The 20,826-nt window shown below is 43.3% G+C and overlaps 1 protein-coding gene across 2 annotated transcripts in view; it reads right to left on the bottom strand.

Annotated features, from left to right (window-relative positions):
• Window positions 1-20,593, bottom strand: part of LOC115542390 (lithostathine-1-beta-like) — a 28,681-nt gene extending 8,088 nt beyond the window's left edge. The window contains exons 1-3 of one of the 2 annotated variants that reach the window (XM_030354657.1): window positions 19,859-20,593; window positions 19,547-19,716; window positions 18,551-18,936 (exon numbers count right to left, since the gene is read on the bottom strand). In XM_030354657.1, coding sequence (XP_030210517.1) covers window positions 18,878-18,936; window positions 19,547-19,716; window positions 19,859-20,040 — 411 coding nt within the window. In that variant the 5' untranslated portion in view covers window positions 20,041-20,593 and the 3' untranslated portion in view covers window positions 18,551-18,877. Of the gene's footprint in view, window positions 1-18,550; window positions 18,937-19,546; window positions 19,717-19,858 lie in introns of those variants that run through there. The other variant, XM_030354656.1, reaches the window with a different exon arrangement.
• Window positions 20,594-20,826: the final 233 nt, after the last annotated feature.

The following is a 20,826-nucleotide window of genomic DNA, read 5'->3' as shown; positions in this document are numbered from 1 at the left end:
AAATCCTTCATTATTTTTTGCAACATGGTTACATGTCTTATATGATCTTCAACGCAGAATTCGATGTCGTTTTATCACTGCAACTAAGATAAGACTGCCATTTAGAGAAAATCGAGATAAAAAGAAATGTATGTGCCATACTCCGCCAACCAGTTTTCTCCTACACAATGACAGTAGGCAACTTAGAAAGGATGACAAAGAAGCTGTGGGTAGTATCCATGGGGATAACAGTACCCCTCCCCCCCTGCCCCTCCCCTCCTAGAATTGAACAATCTCATCAGAGTTTGAATGTGAGCTGAAACAGGGGGCTGACTTTAAGCAGAGCACTGGTTGTCTTCTATTTTCTGGGAGTATAATATTCTACGCTATTTAGTAATTTACACCTTTATCCAAAGATAAAGGTACGCTACGTTTTGGCTCAGAGTCAAACCCGATTTGAGTGGAGATCGGGTAGGGTTGGCTGGGGTGATTCACCTTGGGTTGTCATTGCCGTTGTTCACCAGTGAATCGCCGATGTGTATTTCCACGCCATCGAGCCTCTCCATAAATACGTTCCTATTTGTGACCTCGATCACTGACACCCTGTACACACCGTCCAGCTGGAGCCTCCACCATGGATTGTCCTGCTGTTTGGTGTGAGCGCAGCTCTGCTCCCAAAAAGGGCTGCAGCTCCCATCGATGGCCCATCCAGCACCCCCCCCTGGAAAGGCGGAAGACTGAATGGCCGCGCCTCTCAGCGGCACGTCAATGCTTGATGCAGCTTGTGAGTGAGTGAAACCACAGAGCAGAGTTTACCTAGTTGCGTTCTACGGTTCAAAAGCACATTGAAATACTTGCATTGTTTGAATAACTTGCTTCAGCCACTACATGGGGGCACATAGAAATACCTGAACATCCAGGGGACTTCCACAGGTGGAGGAGGACACCTGGTGCATGACAAAATACAAAATGAATAATAATATAATAAAAACGTGACAGGGTGTTCTGTGATTAGAAAATAATCTACGACAGTGGGGGGTGAGGCAGCCGAGGTAAAGGTGAAACAGTGATTCCAGGGACACCTGACTCCTACTTGACATACACACATACATACTTAAATTGCAATATTCAATTGAATAGTTGTGTCTTACCACACCAACACCTTAACCCCTTGAACATTTCCATGGAACTAGAAAATGGTATTCAACAACACTGTCGAATACATAATTGTACAAATAATTGCACAAAGTCAACTATTGTTAAAATCGAATATTACAATTTAAGTACCAATACTACCTATAGATAAATGACTACTGATAGCAAGAAAGTACTGCCTCATCTCATCCTGCATTAGCACTGTCGTACAGAATGAAAATACTATACAATATTATATAATTTACATATAAATGTAACTATTATTCTTCATCCTATGCAGTAGAGATATCAAAGAGACCCAAAATCACAAAAAATGAGGAGAACGCCAAACGTCCATTTCCATTATCTGGCTGGTTAATTTAAATTAATTAAATAAAACTAACTTAACGATAAAAGTAGTGCTTTGTGGAATACCTACCAATGAAACTGCAGATGAGACGACTGGACCCCATGGTTCTGTAGAAACAAAATACCTACTCAGTGACTTACAATAGCTGATTCTAGCCTCCAGATATACCACCCCGCTAAAAAGATCCAATAATCTGACTAAAGTGAAAAAGAATAGATAATTTGAGATGTAACAATAACTCACAACATTAATAACATCACATTACTGTCTTCTGTGGAGCTCAACCAATGAGGATGTTATGAGTACAGACCAGTAGAAAAACGTTGTCTCTCCAACTTGAAGATACTTACCAGCAAAGCACTTCTGGAGTTTCTAACCGTATTTACTTATTTATTATCAGGGACCGAATGCCTTCATTCAAACAGGCTCCCATTTGCAAGTGCATCCGCCCGAAGACATTTGAAGCATCTTACATAAAAAGGGGGTTTTCGTGATTTTTATTGGAAAAGGTGTGATTTGTAAATGAGCTGGTTCAAGAATACAAAGACCGCCCGGAGATAAAAACAAAATAAAAGCAAATTCTGTCAAAATACTTTTGACCGGACCTGTAAAAATAGGTGTGATGACCACTTGAAGTCTAAATTTGAACAAGGGAATGCACTGGGTTAGCCAGAGCATGCCTCCTCAATTACAATTAGGACATTTAGCAGACGCTTTTATCCAAAGCGACTTACATCGGTTAATACACACATTGACACATCAACGGCAGAGTCAACAATGCAAGGCGACAGCCAGCTCATCAGGAGCAGGTCGGATTAAGTGTCTTGCACAGGCACACATCAACACTCAGCTAGGAGGAGCTGGGGATCGAACTAGCAACCTTTCGGTTACAAGACAACTGCTCCTGAGCTAAGCCGACCTCAAATGACCATTATAGTACAAGGACATCCGCAGATTCAAGACAAGGACTTATTTAGGACTTTGTGACTGTGTGCGCCGAGTCTGCCATCCCCTTAGAAGAGCTAAGAAAGTACTATTATTTTGTAGTGAAGCATACAAGCAAACAGGGGGAGCGTTGAAAATGAGTCTGGAATTTGGGAAGAAATTTCATGAAAAATAAAATAAAAAATCGGAATTTTGAAAAAACTAATTTCATAGGGCTTTATAACTTCTAGTGTGTGCTAAGCATATTATTTGAGCTATTCGAGAGCAAGTACAACAAGCAGTTATCTTATGGGATGATTATTGTTATATTGAATAAAATCCTATTTACGACCGCCGGTCAAAAAACCCTGAGAAAAAATATGAAAAAAAAACAGTGTTATTCTTGTGTCATACAAAGTAATGATTGTTGTTGTGTACACAGCCCACACAGCGTAAGAGGCTGTGAGTAGCACCAATAATATGCTGGTGTCCTAAGCACTCATAAGGACTCATATCAACTTTTAGCCATACTGCTATAAGCCTCTTACAATTGATACAGCAGTATACATTTACATTGAGGGCACTTAGCAGACGCTTTTATTCAAAGTGACTTAATAAAAACATTTGTCTATGTATAATATTAAGAGACATAACATGTACAATTTCTGCATAAACACATCTGAAGGTGATCAACCTATGTTATAGATTTTGTTGAGTTGTGTACTTACATTATCAAAATGGTTTTTCCAACGCTCAAGAAAATCACTCACAAGAAATCAGTAGTATCACGGTGCTGGTCTGTTTCTACTGTATCTTAATATAGAGCAAATGATGGCTTTGAAGAGAGGAGTGCTGCTGTCTGACACCGCCTCCACGGCAGATTTACACCGTCAGACCCCCCCCCCCCCCCCCCCCCCCCCTCCATCTGCTACCACCAAAACTATCATCTAACACTGTTATGTGTAGGTAACGTTATAAAGTGAGAACGATGTTCAACGTGCTCTTAAAGTTATTTTTTGTATGATTGTTTTAATGCTGTCAATAATGTTAACCCACGTAACTTAATCGACAGCATTTTGGGTAGGTCGATTAATCTAATGGTGGGTTAGCAAGTTAATGTTATGTAACTAATTTATCAGAATGAAATGACATAACGTGATTAACACATTATTACTCCTCCTCCTCAATATGTCTATTATCAGACAGAAAACGACTACCAGGATTCAACGCAACTTCACAACTTCCAAGCGTATTGTTTGGATTAAACGTATTATGCCTACATATCACACCGTTAACAAATTTCATACACTATAACCAATAATCTGGCTTCTCAGAACTGCACATTTATTTACTATATTGTCACAGGGCTTTTTACTTGATTTACTTGTCTTTCCATCCTTTCCCAGCAATGCAAACCAACACCTTCTGATTTGGCTGAGGTTAAACGTTTTTTGGCATATTTGCATTGGATTTTGGTTTTACCTGAGACAGAGCTTTTCCCGTGTCTTGTTGAGAGTGTAATCCTGCAGCTTGGCCGAAAAACAATTAACAAAGCATTGTAGTGAATACCCGTACCCTTTCGTATGTTGAGTCACTGGTTGGATATTTCTGCCAGTCTGTTAGAGAATGGATTGCACAGAGCTGACTTCATATGTTTTACACCATTAGATAGACAATACATGTGTGTGTGTGTGTGTGTGTCAAATCAATTAGACGTGGAGGTACACACACACATGCACAAACAAACACACACACACACACATATATGTAAACACTCTCAAACACTGTCAAACACACACACACACACACACACACACAAACACACACACACACACACACACACACACACACACACACACACACACACACACACACACACACACACACACACACACACAGACACACCGGATGGGGTTGTGCAGATGGAGGCCCGCCTTGGAGCTGATGCCCGGGCTGGCCGCGGTTACAGCGATATCGTCATCAACCCCCATCTCCGTGGCGACCAGTGCGAGGGGAAAGGTCCAGTGTGCGCCGGACACACACACCGCACTGCCAATAACACGGAGCACCTACACAAACACACACACACACACATACACACACACACACACACCAAAATGAGTCTAACAAAATCCGAAAATGTATTTCTGTCAGATCTCCCCTGGTTTTCATGACCCTCAAAGGAGTGTGTGCCTGTGAATGAGTGAGTGAGTGAGTGAGCGAGTGAGTGAGCGAGTGAGTGAGCGAGTGAGCGAGCGAGTGAGTGAGTGAAGGTGTGAGTGAGAGAGTGAGTGACTGTGCATGTGCATGTGTGTACTGGGTTACATGTGGGGCCTCTGGGAGTTATTAGCGACCTACCTGCGTATTAACGCGCCGAGTGTGTGCGTGTGCGCGTGTTTTTTTCTGGCGACGATTAGCGATGTAAAACCCATCTCAAGGACCAGCTGTTGTGTATGCAAACAACGCAGTGCTGCTCTACATCTCAAAGTAATCAAACTCTGAAGAATAAGTCCCGCCTCCGAGTCTCCAGTTCACTCAGTCAAATGTCTATGGGAAATAACATGAATGATCGTACATAACAAACTCCATCATTCAAAATGATCGAGTTTGGGTTTTTGAATTGTCGTTGCCGTTAAAGTAGCATGAATAATCGTTTACCACTTCAACGGCATCGACAATCCAAAAACCCAGTCGAAACTGGATGTTTATTTCCCATAGACATTTGACAAAGGGAACCGGGAGGCTCGGAGGTGGGACTTATTCTTCAGAGGTCTGTAAACGGCTTACTTAAAGGTGACATATTATGCCACCAGGTGTGAGTTTGATTAGCCGTTACAAGCCGTGGAAATCCGTCTCCAATGACATGATAGGTGGGCGTGTCCAACTAGATGTATGACGGATAGATCAGTCTACCAGCCTACCCAGTGGACTGTAGCAAACATTGCTCATCTATACGTCATACATCTAGGTGGACACGCCCACTTGTGATGTCAGAACGGTTGATGTAACGGCTAATCACACTCACACCTGGTGTTATAATATGCCACCTTTAAACGGTTACGTTCAAGACGGCGTCTGCCTTGCCCGACGCGGTGCGTATGAACAGAGTACAGAAGGAGAGAGAGAGATCATCCATCGTCACAGTAAATCAAGAATAATTGGTTAGTTGACTGGTTGAATAAACAATATGCAATATTAGGACTAATTGTTGTATTGTATTAATAAACATAACTTGTGAGTGAGTGAGTGAGTGAGTGAGTGAGTGAGTGAGTGAGTGAGTGAGTGAGTGAGTGAGTGAGTGAGTGAGTGAGTGAATGTGTGAGTGAGTGAGTGTGTCAAGTCAAGTTTTTTTATGTAGCACATTTAAAAACAACTATAGTTTACCAAAGTGCTCCAGTGTGCCCCAGTACAAAAATACAATGCAAAACAACAGCCTAAGATACACAACAACAGCAAAAACAACAAAAACAACAAAGTAAAACAAAAAAAGATTAATTTGTGTTAAAGGCCAATGCAAAAATGTGAGTCTTTAGTAGTGTTTTAAACTGGTCAATAGACTGGGCAGTTCTCAGACTCATATATTGAGGTGCCAGCCCATGTAAAGATTTAAAAGCAAACAACTGAATTTCTAACTTGATTCTAAAAACTACAGGAAGCCAGTGAAGAGAGGCCAGAACAGGGGTTATGTGATCATATCACCTTTTCCCAGTAAGGAGACGTGCAGCAGCATTTTTGACCAGCTGCAGGCGACGGAGCAGACATTGGTCCACACCAAAATAGAGAGAATTGCAGTAATCTAAACGGGACATAATAAACAAGTGAATGACTCTCTCAAAGTCCTTTGGAGGGTGATAAGGCTTTACTTTAGCTAGGAGTGGCAGCTGGAAGATGCTTGTCTTGACGACTGAGATTATTTGCTTGTCAAATTTAAAACCATTGTCAAAAAGAAATCTGAGGTTTCTAACAAAAGGGCGGCTGTAGGAGGCAAGGGGACCAAGGACACTGTCGATGCCATCTAGTAGTTCAGATTGACCAAAAACAATTATCTCAGTTTTCTTATTGTTTAGTGTTAGGAAATTAAGTTCCAACCAGGTTTTTAAATCTTTCAGACAATTTAACAATGCATTTGTTGAATCCTTATTTGATTTGAATGGCAGGTAGACTTGTAAGTCATCTGCGAAACAATGGAAAGAAATGTTGTGTTTTTCAAAAATGGAATCTAGTTGAAGCTAAAATTAGCTAAAATACAGCCTTGTGGGACCCCACATGCTAGTGGGGCTGCAGCTGAGAAGTACTGGCCTAGGTGAATGGAGAAAGTTCCCTCTGAAAGATACGACTTGAACCATTTTAGGACATTTCCAGTAATGCCAACACACAGTTCCATGCAGGATAAAATAATGTGGTGATCGACTGTGTCGAAGGCAGCAGTCAAGTCTAAAAGCAGGAGTGCAGCAGAGCTCCCCGAGTCAACAGTTAAGAGAAGATCATTAAAGATTTTTAAAAGGGCATTTTCTGTGCTGTGGCGTGATTTAAACCCAGACTGAAACTTTTCTATTATGCCATTAAGACCCAGGTGTAGCTGCAGTTGTTCTAAAACCACATTTTTTTTAGAAAGGAAGGGAAGCTTAGAGATGGGCCTAAAGCTGGAGAGAACAGAGGGGTCAAGGTTGTGTTTTTCGATAAGGGGCTGAATTGTAGCATGTTTAAAAGCAGTTGGAACACAGCCTGAGGCAAGGCAGGTGTTTATTAATGTTAAAATGTATGGGCCACCTGCAATAACTCAGAGAGTAACACTGGGTCAAACTGTTCAAAGACAGTAGGGCATACAGGAGTCACAGCTGGATCTACGGTGGACAGAGGAGTTGAAGACCTGATTGCAGAGATTTTATCAATAAAAAATGCAAGAAATTGTTCGCATAAAGTGAGTGATGGCACAACAACAGGAGAGTTACAGGGATAATGAGATGGTTGAAAGTATCAAAAAGAACCTTGTGTCCCTTTTTTTGGACACAAGGTTGGAAATTATTTGTGTTTTCGCAGATTTAACGGCTTTCTGGTTTTCAGTTGAACTGTCTCTTAAAATCCCAAGGGAGACATGGAATTTATCCCTCTTCCGTTTTCTCTCAGCACGCCTACATGTGTGTAGAGTGCGAGTGTAATCATTTAGCCACGGCTCAGCGACAGGTTTAGGACGTCTGTCTTAAAGGGTGCAATCAAGTCCAGGACATTAGTGCAGGTAGAATTAAAATAACGGACTATCTCCTCAGAAGATGCATTGTACAAGTCACTTGTTGGGAGCATAGAGTCAGTAAAGGCAACGGAAAATTGTGATGCAGTCAAAGGATTCAGCGCGCGCCTGGGCACACGTTGAATCCCGAGCGCAAGGCAGAGTCACAGTGAACAACACAGGTAAATGGTCTGAGATTGGCACGTCACAAATTTCTCTAATGCACATATTTAAGCCATGAGACAGGACAAGGTCCAGTGTATGACCCTTTTCATGCGTGGACAGTAACGGACTGTGTTAAGTTAAAAGAGTCAATGAGATTCAAGCAGTCTTCAACCAGCGGCCGGGAGTCACAACACACATTGATATTAAAATCGTCTATAATTTATAAGCGATCTGTGTTCAAGACATGTGTTTCCTGCCACAAATTCATAAAAGTTCTGGATAAAATCCTTGTGTGGAAGTGTGTGTGGAAGAAGTTCATCAAAAATGCTGCAAACTCACCAGCGTGAAGCCATGTCTCTGTCAGAAACATCAAATCCAAGTTCCTGGACCAGGGACGCAGGAAGTCATATGAAGTGGGGGGTGCTGTATGTAATCGGATGATGTCACCAAATCTAGCCCAAAGGACCAAAATGAGTTTTTCTCAGTATTTCCTCAGTTGGTTGATGTTACTACGACTATGCATCTTTAATTGATCAATCATTGATGTGTTATTAAATAACAGTTTATTATAACACACCTCATCTATTCAACAAGCGCGACATAACACTTCCATACCAGATATGCGCTTGCAGTAGCGGCACCAAACACTCATGAGACTGAACTAATAACTGAGAAATAGCTGTCAGGCTTATTTATCAACAAGGCAATAAGCTTATAGCCAAGTGCATTTCATTTTTTATACAAAAAAATTGATTAAGCTAGCTAGGGGAAAAATACAAAGTGCATTCTCAGCCAGAACGCGACACTGCAACAGATCGCGTAGCTGTCCATGGTACCACACATATAAACTATTAGGTCGTGCATTTTTAGTTGGTAAATAAAAACAAGATAACCATAACCATACCAACATTTACGAACATGTAACATAAACTACAGCAAAGTAATGAAAAAAAGAAATACACAGGACCAATTAGGCCTAGTCTGCTATTCTGAAACAGTAGCCTGATAACATTAAGAAAACTAGAAAAATAATTAATTATGCAGCAAAACCACACAGCTGAGAACAATTTAACCAACGCCAACTTAATTAAAAGCATTGCTTACCAGATGGAATAACTCCAAAGGTTGCCTTGCGCTCTGGTGTGGCGCTGATGAACTCCCTCATAAGGGCGTGGATGTCCACTGTATCCAAGATATCTTGGTGCAAGTGGAGTAAGGCTAGGTGGGTCAATCTCCGCTGAGTGACGGTGTTGCGAAGCCAGGTCTTCAGCCTGCGAAGTGCCGAGAATGACCTCTCGGATGAGGCCACAGAAACAGGGAGAGACAGGCAGAGATGGAGGAGTGCTTCCACATCTTTGAAGAGTGATCGGGTTTGGACGTGTAGGCTGGACATGTACGTTGCAAGGTGGTTGAGATTTTGAAAGCGTTCCTGTTTGGTTAGCCCTCCCAGCATCTGTAACTGCAGCTCAAGAGCAGGCCCCTTGATGTTTTCTGGCAACTTCAGGGTCTTCAGGGCCTCTGTGTCAACCGATCCTTTGGCTGCATTGAGCAGCACGGACTCCCTCAGAGCAGCTGTTGCCATCCCACTCTGATCAAACCGCCGGTCCAGTTCACAGCTCACAAGGTCTACCGCTTCAAAAAACTCTCTCTTCCAAGCTGGTACTCCTTTTGAAGGGACGATGTCCTCAGCCTGGGCTGTGTCAGGGAACCTTGATGGCGTTTTTACAAGGCGGACATTTGGGTCCGGCATCTTGAGGTCATGTGCAACCGCATCTGCTGATGCGGTTGTTTTTCTCAGCATTTCATCCACTGCGTCTTCGGTGCGCAAGGCTCGCACGTGCTCCCCCAGGGTCCGTACACACTCTAGCACTCCAGCGACGGTGGAATGTTCTGCTTGGAGCACTTTGGCCACAACTTCACAGGGAGTGAACAGCGACTCTGAGCAGATCAGCCCGAACATGGTTTTCCCCTTTTGAGCTTGTTTGAGAATTCCACCGATCTTAGATCTAGTGTCCCCTCGAATGTTGCGGTCTTGCTGGAGTGTTTGGAGTGTTTGGAGAACTGCGCCAAACGAGCGTTTCACTCTGGATATGGCAGTGGCTCTGACGCTCCATCTTGTGGGACACAAACCAAGGAGGCTGCATCTTTCTTCTTCCTCCCCGAACAACAACTCGAACAGGCTCTTTCGCTTGGCGGATTCTCTAATGACAACTGATACGCTCTGCACAAACTGGAGTGTTTCCGATATCAGCGGTACCTCTCGTGCAACCTCTTGTAGCACCAGGTCAAGGGAGTGGTTGACACAATCCCGAGTCTCGCCTGAACCCCCGAAAATTTCCCAGACATGTTGCTGGCCCCATCGAAACAATACCCCTGCAGCTTATTTAGAGGTAGGTTCAAGCGCAAAAACAAATCCTTGATACACCGGAACAAATTCTCAGATGTAGTGTCAGCTGCGTTGTAAAATCCCAAAAACTGGCACTTCTGGGTGAACTGTTGGTCAGTGTAGAACAAATGGCAGGAAAACTGTTCGCACGATGTGATGTCTGTTGTTCCGTCTGCAATCAAGCCATAGTATGGGGAGCTTTGCGCCTCTGCCATTATCTTCCTCTGCACAGCATGAGCCAGAAGCTCCAGAATCTCGTTTTGGCACTCGCACCCCATCCAATTGCCTCGCCTGAGGAGCCAGTCGCGTGCTGCTGGATCGGCGTATGTCCTATCCAGCATCAGCTGCCAAAACACTCCATCACGGTGATCTTGTCCTCTGATTGGTAGCCCCTCGCGTCCCAGGAATTTAAGGGATCTGAAGGCCAGCTCCAACACTGTCTGGGCAGTCAACTGATTTTTTGCTATTGCGTTTGACAGCAATGCGTTGATTGGGGTACTCTTTAATGCCGCTAGTTTGTGTACAGCTTCAATGTGACGGCGCGACTTCTCGTGACTATTAGACTTTTCGGTTGCCTTTCTCCAGTTTCGGAAGCCCCCCTTCACAAAACTGCCCCCACTTATTGCTGCATCTGAATGGATTAGGCCCTTCTTGATCGCAGAGCAGCAATGAAAACACAGGGCGATGTCATGCTCCTTAACGTAGTGGATCCACGTCCATCGCTGAAACCAGCCAGAGTTAAAGGACCTGGAGAAGGTTTCCTTACCGAAACGTCTGGCTGGGAACGAGTGTGCTGATGGCTGAACTGGTCCATCGTCGGGTACACTTGTTGCCTTGGCCGTGACTGGGGAGGTAGCCTCACTGATGCTCTCACAGCCAGTTAGCATTAGCTGTGGAGAAAGCTGCCCTGATGATGAAGGCATCTCGTCCTCTTCCTCTTCGTGCCCTCCATCATTAGATGACTTTTTTTCTTTGGCCTTTTGCCCCCCTCCATCTTTAAAAAAATCTGAAATTCTTTTCTGGCTCATATTGCTGGCTGCTACTTTGCTAACACAAGCTAAACAAACCCTGTCAATAGAACGTTGTTCTACGCCACTGTTCTTTCCGGTCTGGTTGATGTCTAAAAGTGTACCACTCATTTCAAACCAACATTTTAAATGACATTTAAAACTACCTATAAGTATGAAAAAACAGTAGACAACATTCATATTTTGTGTTTCTATTTTAGAATAATAATTCAAAAAAAAGAAAAAAAAAAAACCCGCGGCATTGTCTGAGTTCAAGTGTTGTAGTTGCGTCTGTTGTCCACTAGAGGGGGTGCGGCAGCACCCGGAGCACCCCACTTCCTGCGTCCCTGTCCTGGACGTGAAGAAATCATTTAGGAGGAATGTCTTATTAGCTATTGATCTGGCATTGATAAGTGCCAATCGCAGAGTGAGCTCCACGGTGCCAGATGGGGAAGGCCTACAGGTCATTTTGATGGGCCGCAGCAGACTAGGATCCACTCCACATCTTCCTCCCCTCCTGGTGGCAGGCTAGACGTGCGGGGTGGATGGCAGGCTCTGTCAGTAATAATGGTCTGTATAGACAGGGAATGTGTCCTTTGAACGTAGTTTTGGGTGAGGCCTGTGGAGGGGGGGGGGGCTGCTTGGGGAGGCAGTGTTCTGATGTGCAGAGATGAACAGAGTAGTGGATGAAGACTCTGTAGAGGGGGTGTGTCGCCTAAACAGTCAATCATGTGGACCGTTGTGTGGAGCAGATTGTACGGCATGCTGTATATTAACAGCTAGCACCAAGCTGCCCAAAATGTTCGGGTGGATTCCATCAGTGCTGTGGAGAGAAGGGCGGTTCCAAAACAGATTGAAGTTATGGATAAAAACAAAGTTATGAACTTTGCAAGTGGACTGGAGCCACGTATTGAAATTGAGGAGTCTGCTAAAACGCTCTGGGCGTTGGGACATGGTTGGCAGGGGACCACTGATAAAAACGGACTTCTGCAGCTTTTTAAGATGGAGAATAGGTCGTCAAAATCCCGCTTTGTCAGTTCAGTTTGCGACTGGCCATGTCATTGCAACCTGCGTGGACTATCACCCGATATATGGAGGATGGAAGGGAACTCATAAGCTCTGGAAGTTTGTTCAGGATGGATGTGACTTTGGCTCCAGGAAAGCAATGTGTAGTGGCATTGAAAGAACGGATATTCCTAGTGATGCTGTCACCCACTATCAAGGTGGTGGGAAAGAGGAAGGGGGTAAAACAGCTCTCTAATCGCTTGGCGGGGGTCAAAAATTTGATTGCAAGTGTGGAACATTGTGTCATAGCATACTGCCATATGTCTCAATGAAAGTACTTCATGGTAACTGAAAATAGCAGACTGAAGCAGATCGGCAGATAGAACATGGAAAGAATAGTACATCAATGTTAGATGTTTTATAACAATGCCAATGTGTTTAAGCATGTGTTGTTAATTTACTGTGTTTAAATCAGGGCTAGCGTCGTCTCTCGTCCCATTCCTGTTTTCACACACACTGATGAGCGGTTATCATGCTAACAATGTGTGTGTGTGTGTGTGTGTGTGTGTGTGTGTGTGTGTGTGTGTGTGTGTGTGTGTGTGTGTGTGTGTGTGTGTGTGTGTGTGTGTGTGTGTGTGTGTGTGTGCGTGTGTGTGTGAGAGCTCTAAGGGGGAAATAGGTTGTTAATGTGTGTTCTTTAAAGGCCCCATGCCATTAAAATCACATTTTTCCTATTGTTTGTTAACATAGGTCAGAATAAGTTTGGCGGTAAGTTTGAAATCTATGCAGTTTGTCTGCTATATGCAATAGCCAATGAAAGGAAAAGGGCAGAAGAAATGAGCCAATCTGGATAAGTTGACACTGCTACGTAGCATTGTCGAATTATTATTCATGGCCCTGCCCACTTGGTTGGTTCGTAACCGCCCACAGAAATTCTGAAGGAGTCGCGGTTGAGCTAGTGCTAATACGTGTGCGTACAATTGCTGCGTAGTAACAGGCTAGTTACATAATTTTGAACGCAATGGCAGAACGACATCGAACCTGCGTGTTATGCCAAGGCAAAATGTCTGCATTGCATCTCCTGCCAAAGACAGAGGAATTAAGGGAGACATGGTTGCAATTTATTTTTGGAGAAATTCCGAAAAACTATTGAACCAGATTAGTGCTGTTTTCGGCACATTTCAGAGACGATGACTTTGTCAACTTCGGGGAGTACAGCGGGGGTTTGCATCAAAGTTGGTTTTGAAACCTGGAGTTGTGCCATCACGGAGGTTGCCCACTTCTCCAACAACCGTAAGTTTTTTATCTACACAATGAAATCCTATTTGAAAAGTTATATGTAACTAAATGATCTATTCTTCGTTTGCAACTGACGTCACAGCTAATTAAAATTCGTAACCAAACCGGAAGTCGGCCATCTTGGTAGGAAAGCAATCACAACATTGCGCCCCGCAATGTTGTGATTTGTTTCAGTCACATTAGAGTGGAGGTCATTCAATCGCAAAGCGCGTATCTAACCTCAATTGTTTCGCTATTATATTAATTTGTTTGGCTAATAATGCCTACCAGTTGTGCTGTGCACGGTTGTGCGAATAATTTCATACGGGAGAATGGGAATTGCAGTTTTTTTAGGATTCCAAAAGTGATAACAACTCAACGTGAGCGGACGCGTGAGTTGACCGAGGAGCGACATGGATTTCGAACATCTACCGGGGCGACATGGCACAAATAAATCTCGCCAACACTCGTATTTGTGGTAATCACTTCATAACTGGTAAGTTTTGGTGCTCAATCAATTTGTGAGAGGTTCTTTGCGAGAGTTTTTGCGCTTGCGGTTCTAAGTTTGTTTTTACCAGGAAACCCTTAACCCGTAATCTACGCTTGTAGGGATCGAAACCTAACAGGTTAACTTTTTTTTTGCTGGAATCTTCCCCCTAAATTTGAGAAATATTTGGACATTTGTATTGCACTATTGTGTTCGCTGCTAGAAGACGCCTGTGTTTTCGCTTGTGTTTTCCTACCAAGATGGCCGCTGTCGTGACGTAAGCATTTTTTACGTCAATTTTGATCACATGGTTGCAAACGAAGAATATGCCCATTTTGGACAACGCTAGCATGAACCGTCAAAGTAGCACGTGCAGCTAGCGCTAACTTCATTCCATGGTAGCCGCCTAGTTATACTGATATGGTAAACACAACGTTTAGACCGTATAGGTCTTCGTCAGACCCGACGAAGACCTAGCAGCTATACGGTCGAAACGTTGTGTATCTAATACAATCACTGGAAGCAGAAGCGACAGTGTGCGGGTGTACTTATTCTTATTATCTGACGGACTCTTTACCCTGCGCCTGTACAGAGTTGGGTGTGCTTGCACTCTCTACTACTATCAGCGAGTTATAGCCATTAGGGATTTTCTGCCCATACACGGTATCAAAATTTGTATGTATGTGTATCATTTCTACATAGTTTTCTTCATGTCAGCACAACCGTCTTGTAGTTAAGGTTACCAAACTAATTATCCAGCTATCAGGATAATTTGCCTGTAGATGAGGATAACTTGTAGGCTAGTCTACTATTCAGATAAGTGAATTATTTTATTACAGTGTAAGTTAACATCTATGTACAATTTTCCAGGACTTTATTAATTTGGCTTCAGGACATGATTTAGCTTTATGTATTACTTGGTGTCTAATTGTCTCTTGTGTGTATCATGTCATTTAGAGCACACCAGGAACATCAAGAACATCCAACAACCATACATCTTGCCAAACAGACCCACCTAGTCTGTCATCCAGGGGCACACAGCTTTCTGTTGGTACTTTACACAATCATGTCAGAAGCAGAAGTTTGTGATTTCATTCATTTATCAACTGCTCATGTGCCTAACTTCTGTTCTGATCATACAGTGTTGATAATGGTGGCTGAACCAAGTAAACTCAGTTCATCCACATGTCATATTTATACAATAGGGTTTGCAAAAATAGAAATAGTTCATCCACCTTCTAGTAGATTTTATGAACTAATTAAATCTTCAAATGTTTGCTACGGTCTGTGTACTATTGTTATCAGCAGAACTTGCCAGCCATAGTATATACACATAATTACTCTACTCATTATTTAACTCTACACACCTGAGGTAATCTATAGCTTACTGGATGGCTTCTGTTGTTATTCTTTCGTAAATGGTGTAACAAAACAGTAATATGCAGTAATATTCCTTAGGCACACAAACTACATCCTGCTCTGTAACGCCTCGTGCCCACTACCTCCGTCCGTTGACTGATCCCCATTGAATTTGAATGGGGACGGACGCGCAATGCATTGTGGATCCGTCCGTTCCGTTGGAGCCTTCGGCTCCGTCAAAAAGTTGAACAATGTTCAACTTTTTCGGCAGCGACGGATCCGTCATCCAATCAGATCGCGTATGCAAATTTAAGCACTGTGACGCGACTCAGGCTCTGACGATACTGGAAAGCGGGAAAGCGGGTCATCTTGCATCGCAACAAGCAGGAAGAAGCGGGAAGAACCCGGCGAAGCGATTTGATTGGCTGACGGATGCTACTCCCACATCCGTCAGTCACACCTTCCCACGTCCGTTGACTGACGGTGCAGTGGGCACGAAGCGTAACACCTCGACATGTCAAGGGGCTCACTCGGCAACTCTGTGTTGGAGTCCGGTGCCCCTTCTACGGCTTAAGAATGAAGGCATGTTCTTTTAAGCGGCATCGTTGAAATTCCTCTCGCCGAGTGGCGAGTTGGACTTGACTGCCAGTATTTCTCTCCAGCCGTTTTTCAAATGGAAAGCGGGGCAGAGAGGTTCCAATTGGCTCGCCGATTGACAAGTTGGTTTTGTCTACGCCTACAATCATAGAACTAGAGTTATAATATCATAACTATCGTTCTCTCTTTCAGGCGAAACAACAACAAGGTGGGTAAAGCATCACAACTTTGAGTGAAATAGCCGACGGTGTGCAGATCCTTACTACTTGGATGGATTTCAACCAAATCCACAGAGAAACAAGCTGAAGCCCTCATCAAAGAGCTTACGCAGGAAATAGAAGATCTGACCACTAGAGGCTTAGAGGTGAAGCCACTCTCACACACTAAAGACCACCTCCACTTCCTCCAGGCCTTCAGATCCCTGAAGGATCCTCCACACACCAGGGACTGGACGACGGTGGAGGTCCATCCTCCGTCTTACTTAGGGACCTTGAGGAGATCCCTGGATCAGCTGGAAGAGACACTGAACATGGAGATGAAGAAGCTGTGTGATGCTACTGAACTGAAGAGGGTCCAGCAGTATGAAGTAGATGTGACTCTGGATCCTGATACAGCTCCACCCACCCAAATCCTGTCTGAGGATGTGAAACAAGTACATTATAGAGGTGTACGTAAGAAAATCCCAGACAACCCTAAGAGATTTACACAGATTAGATATGTACTCACGAGGCAGAGCTATTCCTCTGGGAGATTTTACTTTGAGGTCCAGGTTAAAGGCAAGACTGCATGAGATGTAGGAGTGGCCAGAGAGTCAATCAACAGAAAATGTCTGATCGTATTGACCCCTAAGAATGGCAACTGGCGTATTACATTCAACGAGGATGGGTTGGTATTTAATGGTAACCCTGCTGTCTGTCTCCCTCCGAGAGCTGAGCTCCAGAAGGTGGGGGCGTTTGTTGATTATGATGAGGGTCTGGTCTCCTTCTATGATGTGGAAGCCAGGGTTCATATCTACTCTGCTACTGGCTGCACCTTTACTGAGCGTCTCTTTACATTCCTCAATCCATGGTCACATTATGGAGGTAAAAACTCGGCCCCCCTGATTATCTCACCTGACAATCAAACACAATAGGACCTTTGTTTGACAATTTAATTAACAATCAACCAAAACAACTAATGTTGTTTCCTGATTGAGAAGCTTTTCTACATGAGATCTTAAATACATGCATTAATTTTGTACTGCTGTCAATTAAAAAGGAGAATTTCATTAAGAAAATAACTCTTACTATTATAAACATAACCCATTCTAAATCTATCAGATTGCACTGTTTAATGACGGCTTTCCCTGAATGTTTTTTTTTAAGTTGAATTTTATGATTGTAAATCATAACACCTCTCGGTCGTATACGGACTCCTCCGACGGCGGCGATTCAATCTTGACTTCAGAGAGTCAAAGCCAAAGTTCCGTTCCCTCAATTCCCTCACTTTACAACCTTGTTGATGGCATGGAGCCACGTGTGACTGATGACAGCACTACCTTATCAAGGGGGATGTTACCATCCTTTCTTTCTCTCTGTACCTGACTCTCACTGAGAGAAGCATGTTGTGCACAGTTGTTCAATAGACAATGTCACGAGATTGATGGCTGTAGACAGGGCCGCTGCTGGCCAGTTCGGTGCCCCTAAGCGAGCGCGGGGTTGGGGGGGAAGCCTCTTTTTATATATCAGGTAAAAACATCTAATTTGCCGTGACATCTAAATTGAGTGATAGGTTATACAATTAAGAAAAAACAACAGTGGGCCTCTTCATAACTAATTAATATATTTTTTTCATTCAATAATGTAATATATCAACCCGGTATCACGCGATTTCGTGCTCATGCGCACAAACGTTAATCTGTGCGCATCGTGTCCCAGATCACGATTTTCCGACTTTTTTAGTGCTGCAGAGAACGAAATGTAAACCAATGCATTCTGAATGGGAAGGTTCTCTGACAATTAACGTCGTTTTTGAGGAGGTCTGCTTACAAATCAGAAATGTTGACATATATATAACTAGATAATAATATATACAGATATATAACTAGAGGGTGCGATGTACTATCTGCGCTCACCCCTTCTGAAGCTTCTCTCTCTCTCGCTCTCTCTCTCTGTCCCTCCCTTTCTCTCTTTCTCTCTCTCATTTCGTTTTGTGGAGCACGTCAATTGTCGGAGAACGCTCCCATTCAGAATGCATTGGTTTACATTTCGTTCTGTGTAGCACTAAAAAAATCGGACAATCGTAATCTGGGACACGATTCAATAGATTAATAACGTTTGTGCGCATGAGCACGAAATCGCGTGATACCGGGTTGAATATATATATAAAAAAATATATTTGGACGTCTGAACGTCTGTTCATCCCTTAGAATTATTATTCCCCTGTGCAAGTTAGGCAGAAGGAATAAGCCTACCTGCTTACAGGCTGGGTTGTAACCATACAATGAGGAACAGGTGAGCAGGAAGAAAGGGAAAAGGCCAGATGTACAGGTGAGAGGCGGAGTCATAGGCATAACAAACAGAAGGAATAAGCAGCGACAGAGGCAATGAGTCAAAGAACGAGGTGCTGACACAAAAATACCAAAAGACAAGGATAAAAGCCGAGTGGTATTTTATTTAGATTTTTGACCATCTTGAACTCAATCTCCACAATTTGAATCAAAGGACTAATGCAATATCACAACTAACCCTGCTTATAATGATGTTCATGGATTATATAACTAACTTTTTTACATGTTCAAGCTATTACAGCACTAATACCAGGGATAGACATCTTTCGTGAGTTTGATGACAATGCCTTTAAGGACAAAATGCAGAACTAGCTAGCAACCAGAGAAAACCTCTGAGCCATAGCATTCAGAAACTTCACGATTTAGGACTTGTGAATCATTAGATGCATTCCCAGTGACACCAGCCTAGTTTTAACAAGTTGGAATTCTTGTGGAACTAGAGAAGTACCTTTTCACTACTTCTGTAGTACCTGTGGAAACAGAGATACATGAAGGTCAATGAACGTGGCAGAGGAGTAGCCGGGATAACATCCTGATGTTATATTTATACAAAAATGTTTTTTCCGCTGAGAAACTCCTGAAGTGCTCTTGTTGTGCTTGTTATTTGAGTCCATTCCTGAAATAACTGCACTTATGGCAGCGTTTACTCTACTAATGATAACGTAACCACTCGTTGCTTCGGGAGATGCCATTACTGTTTTGCCAGCGGCAGCCCGTATTTTACGTCATCAACTACGACGCAGTCCCTGAATGGCCCTCATTACATTGTCATTTCTGGAAACAGAAGATGTCCAGCCCATTTCACTCTTTATTCATACTTCTAGGTGGAGCTCGGTACTTTTGAGGACGTTTCCCAAAAAGGAAGCTTGGCCCTCACACTGTTTCAAACTGTCTGTGAGTTATGTCACACATGCAATAAAGCTTAAGACAGACTGAAAAAGGAAATTCTTCCCTAAGTTCTTATCCGAGCTTCCCTTGTGTGTAGGTCATGAAAGTTGCTGCATGCCTGCATATTTGCAGAAGGTTAAGCAATTTGTCTTGATAAGGACCTGGTAATGGTTCTATAGGTTGGACACCAACCTGTAAAACAGATGAAGTTAAGATGTTCTTCGCAAGAGCTTTGCCTCCATTTGGAAGGTTCCCCACTGGACACGCCAGCACAGGGGCTGGAATGATGTGAGGCTGTGTCCCACTGGGTGAAGTCCATTGGGTCACCGGACATCCAAAACCAGGAGCTTCCTCGAATCGACCTACAGACATTAAAAGAGTTGAAAGAATTAGTGGAAGGTAGAATAACACAGCCAAATATTTCGATATATTTTTCCATGGTATTTCTATGCTACAAAGTGACGAACAGATGATCATGGGTACAGACTTGTTGCCGGATAATACCTGCGCAGGCCAACCCAGAGTGGTCTGGTTAGCGGGAAGGGGGCGCCAGCCACCAGCTCATCAACCATCTCCTGGTCCTCTGGGCCCCTGATGCTCAGCAGGTCCCAGTGATGGTCTCTGCAGTAGAACAGGGCGTCGGACCAGCACAGCCGCTTCCCAACTAGTGTGAGGTTCCTCCCCATCGCCTGAATCGTGATGGAGGCCAGTTCTGGGGAACCAAGAGGCACGCAGCTCCCAGCACCCGAACTCAGCGGCACATTAATGAGGGATACAGCTTTGAGCGAGTGAAACCACAGAGCAGAGTTTACTTAGTTGCGTTCTACGATACAAAAACACATCGAAATACTTGTATGGTACATGAGAAAATACTAAATTAATTATAATATAATAATAAAAACGACATTGGGGGCTGATGCAGTTGAGGGAAAGCTGCAACAGTGATTAGAGGGGACTCCTGACTCCTAATTAACACACACACATACATACATAATTTGTAATATTCAATTCAATATAAATGTAACTATTATTCTTCATCCTTTGCAGTAGAGATATCACAGAGACCCAAAATCACAATCAACACCAAACATCCATTTCCATTATCCGGCTGGTTAATTTAAATGAATTTAATAAAACTAACTTAATGATAAAAGTAGTGCTGTGTGGAATACCTACCAATGAAACTGCAGATGAGACGACTGGACCCCATGGTTCTGTAGAAACAAAATACCTACTCAGTGAATTACGACAGCTGATACTAGCCTCTAGACATACCACCCCCCTATAAAGATCCAATAATCTGACTATAGTGAAAAATAATAGATAATTTGAGATATAACAATAACTAACAACATTAATAACATCACATTACTGTCTTCTGTGGAGCTCAACCAATGAGGAGGTTACGAGTACAGACCAGTAGAAAAACGTTGCCTCTCCAACTTGAAGATGATACTTACCAGCAGAGCCCT

This window comes from Gadus morhua, chromosome 4, assembly GCF_902167405.1.
Source record: "Gadus morhua chromosome 4, gadMor3.0, whole genome shotgun sequence".
NCBI classification, from domain to species: Eukaryota; Metazoa; Chordata; class Actinopteri; order Gadiformes; family Gadidae; genus Gadus; species Gadus morhua.
The sequence above is the reverse complement of the archived record's forward strand: the minus strand, read 5'-3'. Positions and strand labels throughout refer to the sequence as shown.